Source organism: Telopea speciosissima, chromosome 2, assembly GCF_018873765.1.
Source record: "Telopea speciosissima isolate NSW1024214 ecotype Mountain lineage chromosome 2, Tspe_v1, whole genome shotgun sequence".
Lineage (NCBI taxonomy): Eukaryota > Viridiplantae > Streptophyta > Magnoliopsida > Proteales > Proteaceae > Telopea > Telopea speciosissima.
In genome coordinates, this window is record NC_057917.1 from 8,847,725 (window position 1) to 8,868,461 (window position 20,737).

A 20,737-nucleotide genomic window follows, 5' to 3' on the forward strand; every position below is an offset into this window, starting at 1 on the left:
TCGGGTTCGAGTTTTGAGGGTGACCACTTTGTGCAAAAATATCAAAGGTTAGGATTGTTTCCGAACTCATCTCTTACAAGACCTCGCATTGGCGGGACCAGCACTGGGTAAATAGCCTTCCTTAAGGAAGGAGCAAAAGGAAGGGGAAAAAGGAAAGCAGAAGAGGGGCAATTGAAGTGACTAAAGAAGAAGATGTAGAGTGGAGTGGAGTTTGGGGAGTATTGAAGAAGATGGGGGAACCTCATTGTACCGGTGGTTGGACTTGGACCACGCCGTCTATGGTCAGGTCGGTTTTGAAAAGACTCAGGCGAGAGCACGGGGGATTTCAACATCAACATCTCCTTCTATGTGGGCCTAATTTAACAAACACTGACCGACACGCTCACGCTCACGCTCAAAGGGATGTCAATACCGAAATGAAATTGAAAGGCTTCTTCATTCCCCACAACCACACAATTACATCAAAAGAACAAATCACATTTCATTATCTGATTCAAATGGGTGTCTTTTATCACTCTTTCTTTCTTCCTTGAAGTCATTAACTTCTTCAAATGGTCCAATCCTTGTTTGTTAACTGTCATCCATTTATGATCTTTTTGTTGTTTTTGGTTGAGGGTCAGAAGTCATAACACACAAATCACATCGAAAGAGATGTCTGCCTTCCCCCATTCCATATTTTACTTAGGTTCCCCCACCATCTGTTTGTTCACATGTATTACTTGTTCTTTAGCCTGTAATAAACAGTTTTATCTTTATTTTCACTAATATTTCTTTCTTTCTTTCTTTTGTTTTTATGCTCACCTTGCAAAAAAAAAAAAAAAAAATTCACCTGCCATGAACAGTTTACCTTCTAAAGATGTCTGTAGGTGGCTCTATGCGTGAGGAATTGAATGAAAATGAAGAGGTAGATATGATACAGTTTGGCAACTACTGGTCAGGGATTCAAAACATAGAATTGGGTTCCGGATTGACCCACCCCGGTCTGGATTGGTTTGGATCATCATCGACTTAGGTATCGGTACCCTCATAGGGGTGTCAATCGGTCAGTTTGGGTTGAATCAGTTTCGGTGTAGTACTAGTGAATTGGAAACTGAACCAATACGGAAAGCTTTAGTTTCGGGTTTTATCGGTTTCTCTTTTTGACTTTTTATTGGATTGGTTACGATTTCGGTCTGGTTTTGGTTCGGTTTGACACCCCTATCGGTCTCAGCCAATACTGATACAGATCAGTCGTATGTGATCGGATTGGTCTGTTTTACCCCTCAAAATACCAATACCTTAGATTTTGTTTCTCCCCCTGATTGTTTACCCTCCCTGTTTTGATACCATCGATATGGTATCAATATCAGTCATTGCCAATACCAATACATATTAGTCAACATGAGGTTTTTCTTTTTGACTTGTTATTGGGTTTTTTTTTCCGTACAGAACAAGCCGGATTGAGTGGAAATCGAGATTAACCGGTTCGACCGATCCAATCATGAATCTTTGAAACCATGCTAGTGGTTGGTTGGTTGGTTGTAGCTGTATTGTCTTTATATATAGAGAGAATGGAGATATAAATTTATTATAGTTGTCCTTTCATTAAAAAAACAGATTTAAAATTATGAGAGTTGTCCACACACAAAGTTTCTGGCCTATTAAGAATTAAGATGAAGTATAGAAATAGAAATAAATTGAAAGCCAAGGTTAAGAAACGATAGATTAACAAAACAAGCTATAAATGGGACTTCCTAACAACAGAATTGATTAGTGAAGCAGCTTCACACAGGTTACTATTCATGTATAAGATCTTGTTGGAATCTTGATGGCTACACCAGCTAGAGAGTGATGAAAGCGATAAAGATGTCACAATAAGCTAAATATTGCATTTGTTCTTGGCAAAAACCCAAAATGTGACAACTGAATGGACTCTTGTAATGGATTAGAAGGCAAGTATTCAAAATATGACAATCACCATTCCAAGAATCAGATTAGAATTGGAACAGCCGAATCTGATTCTCACCGTTCCAAAACGGCCGATTCCCAATGTTGATTTCTAGATCTAGTTAATCTGATTTTGATTGATTCTGACCTGACTTTGGCCGATTTTGAATCGGGATCGGCTGTGTTGACGTTCACTGTGTTGTATCATATAGTTTGGGTTGTGGGTTGTCTCTGAAAGGCTACTAAAAGCCCGTGGGCCTGATACTCGGTGTTTTTCTTTTGAATTTGTTAGCGATGGGGGTCATTAGGATTACAGGGAATTCTTAAACACAAAGAGAGGCAAGAAAGAGAACTTATAACCTTTTTCTCCGTTGTTAATGAAAAACTGTTCTCATATCACCGTGAACATAGGCATTTTGTCGAACCACATATATCCTTAATTCGTGAATGTGGGATTATTTTTCTTTCTGTTTCGTTGTATTTTCTGATCCGAATCTCAATTCCGAATTTAATAAAATTGGTGACAACTAAATGGACTCTTATGATGGATTGGAAGGCAAGAACAAGAAGAAGAAGAAGTAGAAATAGTTTGGTGGTAAATTACGTAAGTCATGTAAAAAGAAATCAAAATGGAATGATTGTCGTACACTACCTACCATTTCAAATCAAATGATAAAAAAGGGGTTATAAATTAAGTACAAGCTACAACTATGACCAAGATTGATAATTAGATGAGACGACAAGATTATAAAAAAAAATTAAAAAAAAAAAATTGTAACCACTTGCTAAATGCAGCCTTAATAAGCCTTTTCTTGACTTAAGACCTCCAATCATACACTCTAAATGGATTAATAGCAGTTAGCAGTCTTAATCACAAGGGTCATATATATATATTAACCCCATAAACCTCCTCCCCCGTGTACCTTTGTCGGCATGTCCACTTGTCGCGATGCCGACATAGAACTTGCGTTGGAAACCCACTTTTGTTAGAACAACAACATTCAAAAGGTAGAGACATTTGTATGTTCTTATGTCATCTAAATATATGTTTTGTTGTACACATTTGTATTAATGTTAAAATTTTCATATCTTATCTCATCTCTTCACAAATTTTTGTTAATTTTTTTATTTAACAAGTCTATTCAAGCATAAATAACATCTTATTCTCTACCTACTCGTTGAAATTTTAAAAATTTTTAAAAATAAAAAATAAAATATTTTTTTGTTTTACCATTGAAAAGATGGTTTATATTATGGGTTAATATATTAAGTCCTCCATACATAATAACATAATTGGATGTGATAAGCTCCACGCAAAGCAACCCGGTCAATGTTTGATGCATTGTTGTTTCAAAACTAGGAAGTTTAATAGTTGATAGATCTAAGGCAAAACTCATATAACCCAAGTTGATTATAGTTATTTTTATCTACAAAAAAAAAAATATATATATATATATAAATGGGATGACATTGTCTTCCCAGATGAATGGAAACTTCAGGTTCAAATGCCCAGGCCACAGGTAGAAAATAAAGAAGTAGAATACATAACCCAAACCTGTGATGGCGAGGTGTCCATCAGGTTTGTTAGAAACCAGCCTAAGGACAAAGAACCTGCTGAGTCTTCATCCAGAAGACCCCCAGTAAGAAAAATCGTTGAACAACCTGCCAGAGCTTCGTACTCGGGCACACCCTCAAATTACTGCCACTCATCCAGGACTAGTAACTTAACAGGAATTAGACAACATGGAGGCATCCTTAGAGGGATGTATGATGAATTTAAAAGTTTAGAAAATCTAAGTGATGGATCACTATATATATATATATATAGTTAATTTTGTTGGGCATCAAAAAAGATTTATTTATTTTTTGGTTGGGAGGGGGGGGAGGATTGGTATTTGGTTAAAAGTGATTCGGTTTGTAGATTAATTGGTTTCACCAAACGGATCTTTGGGATGAGAGAAGCCAAATCAATGATCCCTGCCCCTCTTGTATGATACCCTATCTCCCCCCCCCCTCCCCTGACATCGTGTTGATGCTGCCCGTAAGTTTACCGCATATGGGTTGCCCTATCAAGGAAAGAATCTTCTTAATTGACAGCAATTAGACTTGCAAGTTTTATTGAGCTGAAATCTTATAGAGAGATAGACCCTAAGGTTCTTGTTCACATTTCAAGTATCAACTTAAGCAGACTTTGCTAAGTGGCAAATCAAAACATTGAAAAATCAATACAAATCCAATACTTTTAAGAATACCAATAGGCGTACACGAACATTTAACAGGATTAATTTAGTACTGATATTTTACACACGATAAACCAGACCATTCCCTATAAAGAGCTTCTTAGTGCACGAGGCTCCTGCTATTGTAAGGTTTATAAGGAGGGGCAAATGTACACAATCTTACCCACACTTTGTGAAAACCATTCTCTACAAATCCAATGTCCAAATTGCCATATCACTCTTTCCTCGGACAAATCTAAGAATGCCGCTGTCAAGGAGATTCTTTCCTACATAGACATGGGAAATGGGACATGAACACCATTGAATTGTGCTCTTAAGGACTCCTAAGTCCCAATTCAATTGATCTGTGTAAAAATACACCCAAATTACCATCAACAATACCTGAATTTGGAGGAATTTTACACGTTTTTGATCCAACGGTTGGAATGCCAAGAATCAGAATCCTTTTTCATTTCAAATACTCTTTCCCCTGGTAGGCAGAGGCTGGTACACATGTACCAGGGGAATAGATGAGGATTGAGGAGTCTGTAATTGCTGGTGAGTCTATAGGGTTACTTATGCCATTTCGGTTACCGAGATCCGAGAGAGAGAGGGACGATAAAAATTCTTTGGGGGAATTCCCATTTAATTTTTCTCACGAGATTATTAAAAGGTATCGAGTACGAGAAATTGAAATTGAAATTGAAATCGCTAAAATATGTAATCCCCGACCACCGACTACCGCCTACCGTCTACCTCCACTCGCACCAAAGCTCACAAAGCTTTTACTATTTTCGAGTTTATAAGTAATTAATTAATTTTAATTTAATTTATTAGGGGGTTAAAGATAGAAGCTAAAGAAAGTGGGTTCCAGTGACGGTTGGAGGGTTAATCCCCCAACGCACCTCCTCATATGGGAGAGGAGAGGAGAAGGGTGGTCAACAGTTGAGGCGGTCAGATTTCCTCTACTTTGACATCTACCATACGAAATCTGGACCGTACATGTAAGGAAGATATTGACTTTTACTGATCTATGACGTCTACGTGTCACTGCAAAAGGAGAAAGACCCACTACTACTACTACTACTATTACTCTCCTAGTCGTCCCTTCCTTCTCTACCTGGATGTCGGTCGGTCGGAACGGGAACTGTCAGCTGGTGGGGACCACCACACGGGCAGGCCGGCTTTTTTGGTCCACGTCACACCCGCGCCAAATCTCTGTCGTTTCTCAGGCCCACTTTGCCAGGAGCCAAGGAGAGGACCAGAAGCGAGAGAGAGAGAGAGAGAGAGAGAGAGGGAAAAAAAAAAGGAACAACACCGGAACAGAGAAGGGAAGGACCTTTCACTGTTTTTCCATTCTTTCTTCTCTCACTTTCAGAAAACGACAAATACAGGGAGTTGGAGCACACAGCAACCACTACAATAGGCGAGAGTGCGCAAAACGCACCACAACGCTTCCCACTTTTTCGTTGTATATATATATATATATATATTTTTTGGAAAACATGCTCTCACTTTGTGAGCGTGGCCACTACACTGGCATGGAGCTATGTGTAGAAACATCAATAGGGTTGGCATTTTTACTTTTCCTGAAGTTGAATGATCATTTCACCCCTTTTGTGGTTAGACGTAACATGTATGCTACTAACAAAATTCTTTTTCTTTTTCTTTTTTTAAATTTTTTTTTTTTTTTTTTTTGGAAGAGTGGAATGGGGGACTAATGTTTGGACTAAGGGCTAAAAAGATTCTTCACCATTAGTAATATGACGTTATGATTAAATTTTGTGTTCATCGTTACATCTCACTTCATTGCTAATGTTCCGAAATACCCTTTTCCTTGTTCAATCAAATAATCAAATGGGCATGGATGAAGAGAATCTTTCTTCATTATGGGTGGAGAGAAAACAGGTCTAAAAGAAGAAGGTATCATCTACTTGTTGGTATAATTATTATGGGGCGATGTTCTCTGCACCACAACGCACAGAGGTGTAGGTTATGCCTAGACACATGGGGCGAGACGGTCATTTCTACTATTTAGGGGGCGGGGCAGTCATTTTACCCACCCCCATGTGTCTGGTTACAGTTTGCATCTTCAGTGCAAAGAACATTTTTCCATTTATTATTATTATAAATAAATTGTCTGCCTTATATATATTGTACTACATATTTTTCCTCTTATTCTTTTTAACCTAGAAATTTTAACAGATCTAGTGTTTTTTTTTATCATTCTTATCTATTTTATAAGATGCAGTGTCTTGTTTGAGTGTGTGAGTACTCCCATGTGTCTATCTCTCTCCTCCTCAAAATAAGGGGCAGAGTTGTCTTTTCATATGGAGAGGAGAGAGATAGACTCGTGGCCTACGCCAGCTCTCTCGGACAGAGTTCTTCTCCCCTACTTCATTTTGACATTTGTCAGAGGTTACGCACAAACTTGAAACATGAATAAAGTGCATGAGACCTACCGTTATTAAAATTTGGGCTCGAAGTGACCTACCAACTACACATATGGCTAGTGAAGCTATGCCTTGGTTTATTGCCTCTGAATTTGAATCTCCTCACTTGGTAAATATGAAAGCATCAAGTTCAATCGTTGAGCCAAATTCCATGCTAGGTTTGACTTCTTGTGTTGGAATTACATTACTAAGATCAAATTAAGAATAATAAACAAAACAATATTTACGTGGCTCCACATAATTGCTTACATCGACAAATTAGATCAATTTTTTTATTAAAATTTAAATGTTTATTATAATATAAAGAGAAAAGGACTCTGTCTGGGAACATGGCTCATGTGCCTAGAAAAAGCAAAAATCCCGCCCCTATTGATGTTTTTGTGCATGCTCCCATTGGCTTCCGCACTGACAAAAGGGCCATGCTCAGCTCCTGGACAAAAACTCTTCCCCTATAAGAAGATTACAGATCTCTATCTACCATCTCTAACCCTAAAAACCCTTTGAGTCATATTATTCTCATAAACCTTCATTTGAAAACCTAGAGAGAAATATTTATGATGGTCTTCTTAAAACACTAGAAGATAACTTAAACAAAAAAAAAAAAATCCCATGAATCAAACTCCATAGGACCACAACCATATGGACCATCATGGTCAGCTAGACCAACAACACAGGTTGTCCTAAAATTCTGTCTTTGGAAAATCTCAATCTTCCAATCCATGTATTATATCATACAAAGATTGCAGAATATAAAGAGGGTATTTTTAAGTTTATAAATTTTGTTTTTTTTTTTTAAGAGAAGATTGAATGTGAGAGAAAGAAAACAAGTGGGACACTTTTCATACTATTAGGAAGGAGAAGTAGCTCATGAATTCGAGGTTGACTTTAGCTCACTACACTCCATCAGATAGGACCATTAGAGAGCCATTAGCTAGAGAGCCATTAATCTTGGATCTTGGTTCTGTCAAAATTAATTTTTAAAAGAACTTAACCCATTTACCCATATGGAGATGATGGAGTTCAATAACTCTGAACACCATAAAAAGAGCTCTCTTTCTCTCCCTCTCTCTAAGTTTCAACGCTCTCAATGTCTCTGCCTTCTCAATGTCTCAAACTTTGTTTTTACTCTTTAATATTCTAATTAAAAATCTTAATTAAGCTACCTCTCCTCTCCTTTCATGGGTTGGCCTTAAAAAATGTTTAAATGCATTTAAAGTTGTCTTAATTGGACTCCCATTGTCTCACATTGAAAGAATCTTAAGAAATTATTAAAAAGGTTTTAGAAAGTAAAAAAAAGAAAAGAAGGGAGACAATCGTAAACTTTACGAGATGTTTACTTTCTTGTTTGATTTAAACAATTGATGAATATAGATCCCGAGGCATTACATGAATGTTAATGTTCTTTAAATAATAGGTTAAACACACTTAGCAAAGTAATTAGAATGCAAAACCCATGTCCGTCCATGTAGAAACTAGGAACTAGGGTCTAGGGTGCGTCACCTTAAGAAGAAGACTTCGTCTCTTGGCAAAGTTATCTACTAATGTGTATTTAAAAAATTAATACTAATGTTATATACTTGAAAACTGCATTAATGTTGGTATTAGTTTTTGTGTAATTTGAGTCAAACTTAGCAATCCCAATGCAGAAAGCAAGGAGAATCAACTACTTGTGTCTAGTGCTAGCTAGGAATAGAGAGTGGAGAAAGAAAGAGAGGAAAGCAACAAGGGAAGCAATTTTATTTTTAATTTTTTTGTTGAGGAGGGGGGTAATAAATGTGGATTTGGACAATGCACATAAATCTATCAGGTGGTGATGGGTTAGATTCTATGGATTTGGATCCTCTGTGGCCTGGAGTTGAACGGTCATCGTGTTGAGGGGAGGGGGATAATAAATGAGACCCTGATCCTCTACTGTCAAACTGCCTGGCAGGATCCTACTACCAAGACACATCAAGGCGGTAAATGACTTCCTTACCCCTACCCAAGAGCGTTTCCCGAGTGGGGGTAAGGCAGTCATTTACCATCTTACTGTGTCTTGGCAATAGGGTCCTGCTGGGCAGCTCGGCAGTAGAGGATCCAAATTGTAATAAATGTGGATTTGGACAAGAGACATAATCTATCAGGTGGTAATGGGTTAGGTCCTATGTTTACCAAAAAACAAAGGTTAGGTCCTATGGATTTGAATCCTCTGTGGCCTGGGGTTGAACGATCATTGTGCGGAGGGGAGGGGTAATAAATGTGGATTTGGACAATAGACATAATCTATCTATCGTGTAGTAATGGGTTAGGTCTTATGGATTTGGATTCTCTGTGGACTGGGGTTGTGCAGTCATCATGCTGTGCTCAACTCATAGGCCACCACATAGATTTGCTGCAAATTCAATGGTTGGTATACGATGACCTAACATATTTTTAATTTTGAGCATAATTTGAAATTTTGAATTAAGCTTGTCTACCAACCTTTGGATTTGCATCAAATCCATGTGGCGGCTTGTGAGTTAAGAACACGATGGCCGCTCAACACCAGGCCGCAGAGGATCCAAATCCTAGGTACTATAACCTAAGGTGTTTAGTTCTATTATTAATTAATTAAATTATCTTGACTATAAGTAAATGTTCGATCGTGACCTTAATTAAGCACATATGAAGAGCGATGAAAGAGGGTTTTTTTTTTTTTTTTTTAAAGAAAAAAAAAAAGAGAATGGATGGGAACATGTAAAGCGGCGGAAGGTTTGCCGGATCATACTGACATGGGTTAGTGAAGAAGAGGGTCAAGAAGGAGAAATAGAGAGAGGGGTGACGTTTTATTATGTCTCAAGACACTATTTTTTTTTTAATTTTTTTTTTTGGGGTAACCTTTGAAGAAGCAGAAGCATAAGTGCTTAATGTCAATACACGATTTCTTGTACAATAAAAAAATAAAGTAGAGAAGAAGACCGAAGAGGGAGGGAGGGAGAGAGAGAGAAGAGAATTGTGTGTTATTGACAACAGTAGTATTCTATTCAACGAAGGGAGATGACCAAATCCAGAGAGAGAGAGAGAGAGAGAGATACAAACTCAAACACGTAAAGATTAGTTTATTGTGATAATTTAACTTTGAAGAATTTGGAAGGGAAAAAAGAAGGGAATAAGAATATTAAATAAAAATGGGTGCCAAAAGAAACATGTCGGAGGGGAGAGTATCTGAGGAGCTGTTGCAACTTGCTTGCTTTCTATTGTGTGAATACTAAGGACTTGTTAGAGACTTTACATTTGCATATACACGAGGGTGCATGCATGGGTAGAAAAGAACAGCTTTAGGCAAGCTTGGAAAGGTTGTTTTTGTCTTTTTGTATTTTGGCGAGAAGTGAAAATTTCCTTATAATATATATCTTCTTTCTCTAAATTATCTTAAATGTAAAAAAGTTGACTATTTTGACTGCCGGAGTCATTAGGGATTTTTAATGTTTGAAATAGGAGACAGAGAGAGAGAGATTTGCATTGGGAGATTCATTTTTCTGGTGTCGTGGGTTTCTGTGTAGCCGTGTAGGCCATGGTTGGGCTCTCGTGGGGATACAGGTTAGAAGAAGAAGAAGAAGAAGAAGAAGAAGAAGAAGAAGAAGAAGATTATTGATAAGATAATACTACAAAAGAGGATCAGGAACTGAGGGAGTAGTAGTAGTAATGAGAATAATTAGTCAAACAAACAACTGGGAAAGAGGGCCCGGCCATCGAAGCGGCGCAACATTTGCATTTGCTAAAATGTCCGCACGTGATTCCTTATATTATTCATTATTCATTATTCACTATTCATTATTAGAAGATTAATATAATTAATTTAAGGGTGAAAGACCCCAAACCGGTGCTGTTCGAATGATCGGTGAACTCTCTTGGAAAGACCAAAAAGATCAGAGGTGTGTTGATCATTTCATGTGCGATTATGTCTAAACGTAATTACCCACTAAGACACAACATTGGTAAATGGTCCTTTTTCTCTTTCGATTTCTTTCTCTATCTCATGGGTGAGTGGTCATGGTTTAAAATCAGCCGTGACCAATCCTAACAATTCTCATCATTCCATTCTAATACAAACAATTCTCATCATTCTACGCCCATTTTGCTCCATTTCTGATTGATTCCGATCAATTCTGCCTGAATTTGACAAATTGAGATCGGAATCGATACTGACCAATTTGATTTGGTTTTTTAAAACCTTGTGGTGATGGTTCCCCCTTCCCCCCTCCCTCACGTGGGGTGATGTTGAACATCTTTCTTCTTCACTCAAAAGTCTCAGACATGGTTACAAGAATAAGATCAACCAATCAGATCAGAATCAGTTAAAAATGATCCCCATTCTTATCATCTGGAGCGAGTAATTCCCAGTGTTTTTAAGGTTTAAGTCGATTCCCAATCCATGTTTTGTTTGAATCTGAATTAGAATTGGTTGGACCAGATCCAGATTGGATTCCAGAGTTTAATAACGATGCTCTGATCTCAGATCCTAACCTTCCTTACATCACTCACCACTCCACTTGCCCAGCACTTGCTATCAATCTCTCACTCTTTTTTTTTTTTAAATATTACTTAAGAAAGAGAAAGCCAGCGGGAGTCCAGAGTCTGATTTGGAAAATCTTTTGTTTGCTTTAATTTTATTTAGAATTTTACTTTGATGTTCCTCTTTAGATCTTAATTTCCTCTCCACACTTGCCTAATTCCCACACTATTCCAAGTCCCCACACCTCCTTTTTAGTATACCTTCATGGAGAAGGATTCACCTTTGCTGACTAATGAGTTGTTCTGAACCAATCCTTCTCCTCCAAACCTCTTTTAACACAAAAAAATTTCCAGTGTCGGTAATAGAGTCACGGTTCGACAAAGATAATTAAGCCACTTTAGACTTTTCAGATTGCGAAACTGATCGATAGAGACTCTTCGTTTAAATTTAATTAATTTCCTAAGTGACTCCGGGGAGAGAATTCTTTGTAGGTTCATCTGGAACAGAAAATACTAGACTTAGCCAGTGTTAAGCTTCAAAAACCATCTCCACGGCCATTGCTTATAGCCCAGAAATGATAATATCCCCATTACACACAAACAAGTATATAACCATTTAAGAGAACCAAGAGAGAAAAGAAAAAAAAGATTAACTTATATCTCATTCCTCAGTTCAGTATATAATCAGTTACTAGAACATTTCAGTCAAACACCACGGCCACCAACCGCACATAAAAGGGGGAACCGAAAAAGAGGGGAAGAAAATATATATAAAAAAAAAGGGAAGTTCTTCAAGAGAAAATGATTTCAAAGTCCTGCATCAATAACCTAGAAATTTCCTATCTTAAGCAAATATGCCTAGTGGGCCCATCTTATTAGGAGAGCTAAGTCCAGTTTCAGCACTCCGCAACCCTGTAACCCTTGTCCTGCAAAAAGATTTGACTGGTATTTGTACAGATTATAGGAACGAAATTGGCCAACAAGACCAATAGAATTTTGCACAATGAAAAATTTTGAGCTTTAGACAATAGTTAGAAATTCAAAGCCTGTTCCATTAGGAAACGGCAAGAAGAAAAGCTGTCCAAGGAGACAATCACAGAGGAGGGTAAAAGTTCCATAACAAAGGTATTTTTGGGTCAACCAACTGTACATGAAACAATTGAGGTTTTCTTCTTGTAAAACTACCTTCCTATATTGTCGCTGCCTGAATCCATTAGAATTGTCAGCCTTCTTGCCGTTTTGATGAACTCACTGCAATGGGACAACAAAAAATATCAACATATTAGATCATCCCAACCCCTGCATCTTTAAACTTTTAGGGTACGTAGATATAAGAGGATCGACTGGCTCACCTGAATGGTTCGTCTCCGGTGTGTTTAACTGCACCTGTTGCATCCCGGTAGAGCACATGGCTCAGTGTTTCGGACTTTTCTATGCTAAACATGTTGGCCAGCCTCCTGTATAGCTCTTCATATGACCCAAGCGCTGAGAGGTCAAGAGTCCTGCCCACATCCTCTGATTCCATAAACACCTTACAGTGACCAGTCTCCAAACCAACCTCTGTTGTTGGCCGATCCTTGTACCACGGAATCCCTTCACATGAATTATCTTGTATCCCACGCTGATTAAGTGCAGACCCAGAACCATCTGAGAAGGTTGTCACCTTCTCCTGATTCCCGTCAGATGAACTGTTCCCCGTATGCCCCTGTGAGACTGTATCACCGGAGCTGCTAAGAGAGATCTGCTGCTCAGTGAGTATAGGTTGACCAAAGAGCACGAACTGGGGTGTCTTCCCATCATCTGATTTCTTCGAAATCTGGGTAGCAGAACTTCCCATGGTAAGCAAGCATGATACATTGTCAATGCCACTAGACTTGGCCACAACGAGGCTGTTGGAGATTCTCGAAGGTGGGGTAGCATGATCAAACCGGTGGAAACCAGCTGAAAACAGACCCGACTGCAGTTTGTTTAGGTGGAGATCTGATAGGGATATACCATATTGAGCATGCCTGGCTCCCTGTATGCCTGCAGTCGTGCTGTCTGATAGACAACACAAGGGGCTGCTGGATCCAAGAGGGTTGCCTGAAAATGACGGAATAGGAACTTGGCCGTCAAGGGGAAAATCTGGATGTTGCGGGAGGCGCAATTTCTTCCTTGGGGGTGTAAAGGGAGAGAATTGGATGGCCGGCATGTTTGATACCAATTCAACCAGCCATGGGCTGACACGCTTCACATTTTGTAGCAAATCTGGTTCATCCCAAGTTACCTGTATCCACGAAAAAAGGAGGTTAGAAGAGATACCAACAAGAAGACCAGGTGCTGTGAACATACAAATACAGAAGGAAGGCAAAAGTAGGATAAAAATGGAAAACATAATTTTGTTGCCAGTAGCCACAAATATGAGGAACATCCACTGTATTTCCTAGATAAACATGCAAAAGCAAGAAGAAGCAAATAGGGTAGAGTTTCTTCAAAGGTATTCCAGTTCACTCAGCAAAAAAACGCTAAACATCCTCCCTAATTACTTTCACATGGGTCATCATATGAGCTAATGAAAAATCACACTGGCTTCACAGGAATAGACGTATTAAGCTAAATCAACGTGAACAATAGAAGATGTCATCGTTTGAGATAAAATGCGCTAATTGTCATGTCATGGCCTTAAATGACTAATAGAAGATGTCATCATTTGAGATAAAAAATGTCTCATGTCCCAAATATCTGATTTAATAGCAATTCAAATTTGTTCCCAATCAGCAAAGTTCAACAGGCTAAGAGTTCAATCTGATTACCAGCTGCAGCAAGAACAGAATACAAGATAGGTTAATTTGGACTTGGAACTAGAATCTTGCAGATGCTATATATCAGGACAGGCCTATATGTAGAATGTCATGCATCTATCAATTCAATAATCAACAAGAACAAAGTTGACGAAATGCAAATCATGGTTGGGAAATAGGTTACTACAATCTAGGAAGAACCAGAAAACTATGCATAGGTAGAATGAAAGGATAATGATGATTAATTTCTCAATGCAAGGAAAAGAAGAAACCAGTAAATCCACAATAACAAGCACAGCTTAATCAGTAATTATAAGTAAGATCATGTTAAGTTGTAAACTAACATATAAGTTAAAAGCAATGGCCCCTATCCAGCAAGATCAGAAGCTTAACATATAAGAGGATAAAATTAAAAGAACCAGAACTAACCAATTACAAAAATTTCAAACCAAAAATCACAACGTAACATAAAATTTGGCACCAGAAACAATAGACAGTTACAGAAAAATAATGAACAAAGCATGAGCCAGAATTGAAAAGCATAAAGACCTGATTATATCTATAATATAAGCAGATTTAAGAGAGAGAGACCACCTGAAGAAGTCTCCACGGGGAATTAGGCCATCGGATGGGATCAGCAACCTGAACGGAAGATATGGTTCCCATGAACCAACTTATCCGTGAAGAATCCTCTGTCTCAAACGCCATCTTGAACCTCATCCCTGCACACCACTGGATACGCATTGCCGCCTTCACAGCGGAGGCCTTCACGCAAAACTCTGGGGTGCTGGCTCTTGGGTAGTACACAACTTCAAAGGGCTGCCCATGGGCAGCAAGAGTTGCAGCCTCAATAACAGACTCAGCCCTAAACCTTCCCCTTGTCCTCCAACCAGCATTAGAGTTTGCACCACCACCATTGGGGTTCCTCATAAGTTTGTTATCATCCTCCCTTAAGAAGACAGAGAAACTCCCGTATGGTGAGATACAATTTCCAGCAGCTGGGTTCCATCCGGACGGTGACTCAGGACCATCACCAATCCCTCTCTTTGCTCGCCGGATTCCGACACAGAGGTCCCCATTCTCTGTTCTTAAGAAGACAATTGAATCCCCAGCAACGAGCTTCTTTTGGTTCACGAACGTGCTCCATCCTGTTGTCAGGAGGTGACGGCGTGGGGTCCCCCTATATATATGCCGGAATTTCCAAACCTCACCATGGACATCCTTAGCAAGGACCGTCTGAACAGGGGGATCAGCCGAATAGTCCAGGCGGGGGAAGATTGTTTCTGCACAATAACGAGGAACAGAAAAACCTCCACCATTGTTGGCATCTGATTGTGTCAAGGTCTTGGCAAACGATGAGGGCTTCTCTTGGACCTCAGACCCGTTGCTTCCTAGAACCCCATCATCGTCGCCAGCTTCGTTGTTCCTTATGGGAGCCAACCTCATCTTCGCATACACTTCGTCGGTCTCTGGATCTGCCATGAACTTCACAGCAGCAACTCGGCATAGGATGTAGGGTGGAATCCTTGGGGAATTCCCAAAATCGACGTTCCCATGAGCATGCTCCGCATGACCCTGCGGGAAGTAGTAGACCTTTGAGTTAACCGGAGGCATCTGCACCATCCCTCCCGCGCAGGCATGCCATAGTTGAGAATCTAGGCATTTCTCCGTATCCGCCATTGGGTCTTTCTTCAAACCCGTAAATATGATCAAATGAAACTACTTTATTGATGCTAATTTATATATGAATTCGAGCTGTAAACAAGAAAAGATCAAATGAATTCAGGCTACATCCCCAAAAAGGAGCAGATGAAGAGAGCAAAGGGACCCCAATTAAATTCAAAACGGGAAGAAAAAAAAAAAAAAAAAGAAACAAATTAGAGAGAGGACCAGAATCTCTAACCTAGCTCTCAATTCTCAAGCCAGAAATTCCAGCATGAATAGACCACCGTAAAAGAAGCACATTACTAAGACTTCTTCCAGCCTTCCTTCAAGAAAAAACCGAGACGATGAGATATCACTACAAAACTGTGCTTTAGTCACGAGCAACTAAGCAGAAGAGATCTTCAACTTCTATTAACTCTGGCTGATTCTTTCTCTACTTGGACCTCCTCCCTGATCACTTCAGGGGCAGCATTGAAGAAAACCGTACTTTTCATGGGATGCCGCCTCTTGATCTCCTGCAATTCACTTCAACAGTACATACCGTACATTCACCTTCAAACTCGAAACAAACCCAAACCAAAACGCATAGTATGAAACAAAACCCTTTATCCACCCGAAGATATTCTCCGGAACAGAGCAGAACTCCCAAAAAAAAAAAAAAAAAATAGGGGAGGAGGGAAAGATTTAAAGCAGAAAACAGACTCCAACCGCCATATTCCTGGGATTTCGGGTTCAGTAAGAGTAAGAGCAATCTCAGCGGTTCCACACAGGAAACCTCTGAGTTTGAACCAACGGAGAACTTAGAGAATCTCACTGAAAGTATCAAGCATGAGAGTAAAACCTTAGTTTCTGTTGTAACACATTTGACGATCCTCGTCGTTCCAATATTTAGCAGGGATAAAAGAGAAACCAAAACAATGGAACAGAAGTTGCAGGGAACTTCCGATTCCGTTTCAGTGAAGAAGGAAAAACGGCGATTCTCTCCTTCTTCTTCTTCTTCTCCAGGACTGCTATTTCCTCAACTTTTCAAGCCTTCTTCTGCACACATAATAAGAGAGAAGAAGCTCAATAAAAAAATCGACTAGATTTTAACAGAGACTAAACAGAAACATCCAAATAAATTTCACCTTCTTCGATGCTTTTCGGATCGCAAAAATCCAAATCAAAAGCTTGGATCAGACTCTCACCTGTTTTCCTGTTCTAATCTATTTCTTCAGATCTGAAGAAAGAGAAAGAAAAACTCTCTCTCTCTATCTCTCCCACTCTCGCTCTCTTTCGCACTCTCTCTCACCGGAACTGAACAAACAAACAACAAAGCGAGGTAAAGGAAATATGAAAACCGAAGCATCGAAAGTTTAAAAACAGATTACAAAAAGAGGGTTAATTAATATGGGTAATATTACTAATTAATACTTTCTTTCCTTAAACTAAAACCAAAAACAAAAGTGAGGTTTCCCGTGTCCGTCCTTACATCATTCCCTTTATTACTCCCTCCGGTATTCCGGTGTCCAGTCCAAGCGACTTTTACTTTGAACGAGAATCAACGGATATCGCGGTATTTTCAAAATCTCGCCATTTTCGAAAAATCAAAGCGTATACCGTATTGTAGTAAACAAGAAAGAGAAAACATGAATTTCTTTTTTTTTTTTTCCTTCTGCCTTTTCTTGTTGTCCTCAAACAAGTAAGTCACTATGAAGTAGGGAAGTAAATGGATAACCGAAATCCGAATCCGAATTCGCATCCGTATTCGTTTAGGGGCATCCGTATTCGTTTAGAGATATCCGGAAAATAATCCGAATACTCCGATTAAAATCCGTCTGAAAAAAAATCCGAATACTTAATAATAAAAAATTAAGTAAATAATGATTTTTAGGGTTTTTGAAGATTAAACAAATTCTAGAATATGATGAAAAGAGAATCATGATCTAAGAGATATGGATTGAGAGAGAATTGTATCCGCTAGGGGGAGGAAGGTCCGGGTTACACAAGGCAGATATGTAAACGGATGGTCGAAAATCCGAATCCGATCCGCATCCGAATCCGTTTAGAGGTATCCGTATTCGGCTAGGGAATATCCGGCTCCGATCACATCCGATCCGTATCCGATCCGAATCCGATCCTTTTACATCCCTACTATGAAGTGGGACTATGGTTTGAGGTATCGTATCGGATCGGATCGGTATTGGTCGAGGCCGATTCTGAGATTTGACCGATACAACAAGGTTTTATTGGATCTTTGATTGGATTGCCCAACTCGGTTGGATCGGCCGATCCTTGACCGATCCAACTGAATATTTTTTTTGTTTTTTCAAAATTTTTAAGTTTTTTATATTATCTTAATCGATATCGACCAATACCAATTGATTTTGAACGATCCTATTCAGATAATATCGGTCGATCCGATCCCGAGATCACAACACCCACTAACTCTAGCCGATATGTGACCCGATCCATAAAAAAAGGATTTTGGGGGGTTTTTTGATCGATCCTGACCGATTTAGACTGATCCGATCCCGATCCGAAAAGGTTTCAGCCATAACCGATCCCGAGTCCGATACCTGGATTTTGAACCTTGAGTGGGACTGCCCTAAAACCAAAGCAGTGGTCATTGGTCAACCTCACAGTTTTAACTAGAAGTAAATTTCTTGTTTGAGACTGTGGAGTAATGGTTTGAAATCTCGGTATCGGTGTATCGGATCGGCTTTTGTATAGTTTAGAATGAGGTCAATTAGGACAATTTACCATTGCTTTTTAATAAGAAAATCAGTTTCTATCATCCTTTTACTCTTGGTTGTTTAACTGGATCGATATTGCATCAAGATCGGTCTTGGCCGATATCAATTCAATCCGACCAATCCGAACCATATTGGAGAGAGAGAGAGTTCAACACTTCTGCAGTCAAACCTTTGGATATGTATTCTTGTGAATCCTAATTCTCTTTATTTCATGTATTTTATTTTATGGTAGTTTATACATGTGTTATAGTTTAGCCAAGTAATACAGAGATCGATTTTCACCGGACGAATTGGGATGCCTAACACCTTCCCTAGAACATAATCTAGACATTTTCTTAGATCGATGGTTAGACCATCCCTTGGATAAGTTTTGGAATCAATTTTGTTTTGTGTGGGTCTTAAACCCTAATCTAGGTGATGACTCTTTATTTTTTGATCCATCTCATCTAGTGCGAATGAGGTGGAGGATGACTTGGCAATCCCATGATTTAAGCCCACTGTCCTCACACAGATGAGGGCATTAGAGGGTGGTAGTAAATCAATTCAGGTGGCCGAAGAGGGTGGGTAGGTGTTGTAGCGTGTTCAAAATCAAAATAAATATTTGAATTAAAAAAAGGGTAGTGAATCAAATCGATTCATTTATCGAAGGTTAGAAGGAGGTAATTGCAAATATAAAGGAAAGTTGATTGTGGAAGGAAATCCATTTGCAATTTTGGAGAGGATTGAATGGAAATGTTATTGATATTGACCTGGAGAGTGAGATGGACGAGAATAATCTAAATATATATATACATTTTTTGGTAAAAAGAATAATCTAAATATTACATCAGTAGTTAGTGATGTGGGGTTAGAGACTATTGTTGAAGAGGATTTTTAAGGAGGGAGGACCTACTAAAGAAGGCGAGATTCTAGATGCAAGGGATTTGAATTCAAAAGATGATCTAAATATTTTGTGGGAGGTAGTTTTCTGCCTGGAAATGTGGCCTGCGCTCAACACTCCCATGTGTCTATCTCTCTCCTCCTCAAAACAAGGGGGCAAATGTGTCTTTTCATATGGGAAGGAGAGAGATAGACTCATGGGAGTGCTGACATAGGCCACACTCTTAGACAAAGTTCTTTTTTTCATATTTTGTTGTCGACTTTTGCTAGTTTACTTCGGTTTAAGCATAACTGCATACACAAGGGATGCCAGTTGTTGAGGACGTTGCCAACAAAGATATTCTCCTCAAAACAAGGGGGCACAGGTGTCTTTACATATAAGGAGAGAGATAGACTTATGAGAGTGCTGACGTAGGACATACCCCTGGACAAAGTTCTTTTTCCCATATTTTGTTTTCGGCTTTTGCTAGTTTACTTCGGTTAAAGCATAACTGCTTTCACAAGGGATGCCAAATGTTGAGGACGTGGCCAACAAAGATATCCTCATCAAAACAAGGGGGCAGATGTGTCTTTTTATATGGGGAGGAGTGAGATAGCCTCATGGGAGTGCTGACGTTGGCCATAGTCCCAGACAAAGTTCTTTTTCCCATATTTTGTTGTCAGCTTTTGCTAGTTTACTTCGGTTAAAGCATAACTGCTTTCACAAGGGATGCCAGTTGTTGAGGACATGGCCAATAAAGATAATGTCAATCAAGGATTTTTTGGTAAGAAATATAAGGAGACGACCGAAAGTTCGGCGAGATCTCGGACAAAGTTCTTTTTCCCATATTTTGTTGTCGGCTTTTGCTAGTTTACCTTGGTTAAAGCATAACTGCTTTCACAAGGGAAGCCAGATGTTGAGGACGTGGCCAACAAAGATATCTTCCTCAAAACAATGGGGCAAAGGTGTCTTTTCATATGGGGAGGAGAGAGATAGACTCATGGAAATGCTGACGTAGGCCACACTCCCAGACAAAGTTCTTTTTCCCATATTTTGTTGTCGGTTTTTGCTAGTTTACTTCGGTTAAAGCATAACTGCTTTCACAAGGGATGCCAGTTGTTAAGGACATGGCCCATAAAGATAATGTCAATCAAGGATTTCCTGGTAAGCAATATAAGGAGGTGACCGAAAGTTCGGCGAGATCTCGGCGAGATCTCGGAAAACACGAGGATCTCGACCTGGTCAAGACGAGTTCTCATACGAGATTTCTATTCTACAAAAATATCGATAAACTCGACCAAAATTTCGTTTGAGATTTTGATACACTTTATACCGTTTCACTGAAATGGTACAAAACCCTTTATAAATAGACAAGGTCTTTACCTTAGTTTGAAATTTTGAAGAAAAAAAACTTGCCAATTTAGTGGGTTTGGACCTAGAGAAGTGGAAAAAGCTTGGATCTTGATTTTTCTTTATCACATCATCACTCAATACTACTAGGATACACTACTAGGGCTTGCCACATCACTACGAAGAGATCAATTGCTGCTTACTGTGGAAGATTTGGTTACATTCAACTATTTCACTGTTACTTGGGTTGGGTGTCTATGTAATATGCATTATTCAT

The 20,737-nt window shown here is 39.1% G+C and overlaps 1 protein-coding gene across 1 annotated transcript; it reads right to left on the minus strand.

The window, feature by feature from the left end:
• Positions 1 to 11,825: 11,825 nt before the first annotated feature.
• Positions 11,826 to 15,589, minus strand: LOC122652110 (auxin response factor 18-like). The gene is made up of 4 exons (XM_043845780.1): positions 14,446 to 15,589; positions 12,424 to 13,337; positions 12,257 to 12,322; positions 11,826 to 11,997 (listed from the first exon to the last, which is right to left on the minus strand). Exons 1-4 carry the CDS (start codon positions 15,529 to 15,531, stop codon positions 11,916 to 11,918), a joined length of 2,148 nt encoding a protein of 715 aa, XP_043701715.1. The 5' UTR covers positions 15,532 to 15,589; the 3' UTR covers positions 11,826 to 11,915.
• Between the last annotated feature and the right edge of the window lie 5,148 nt (positions 15,590 to 20,737).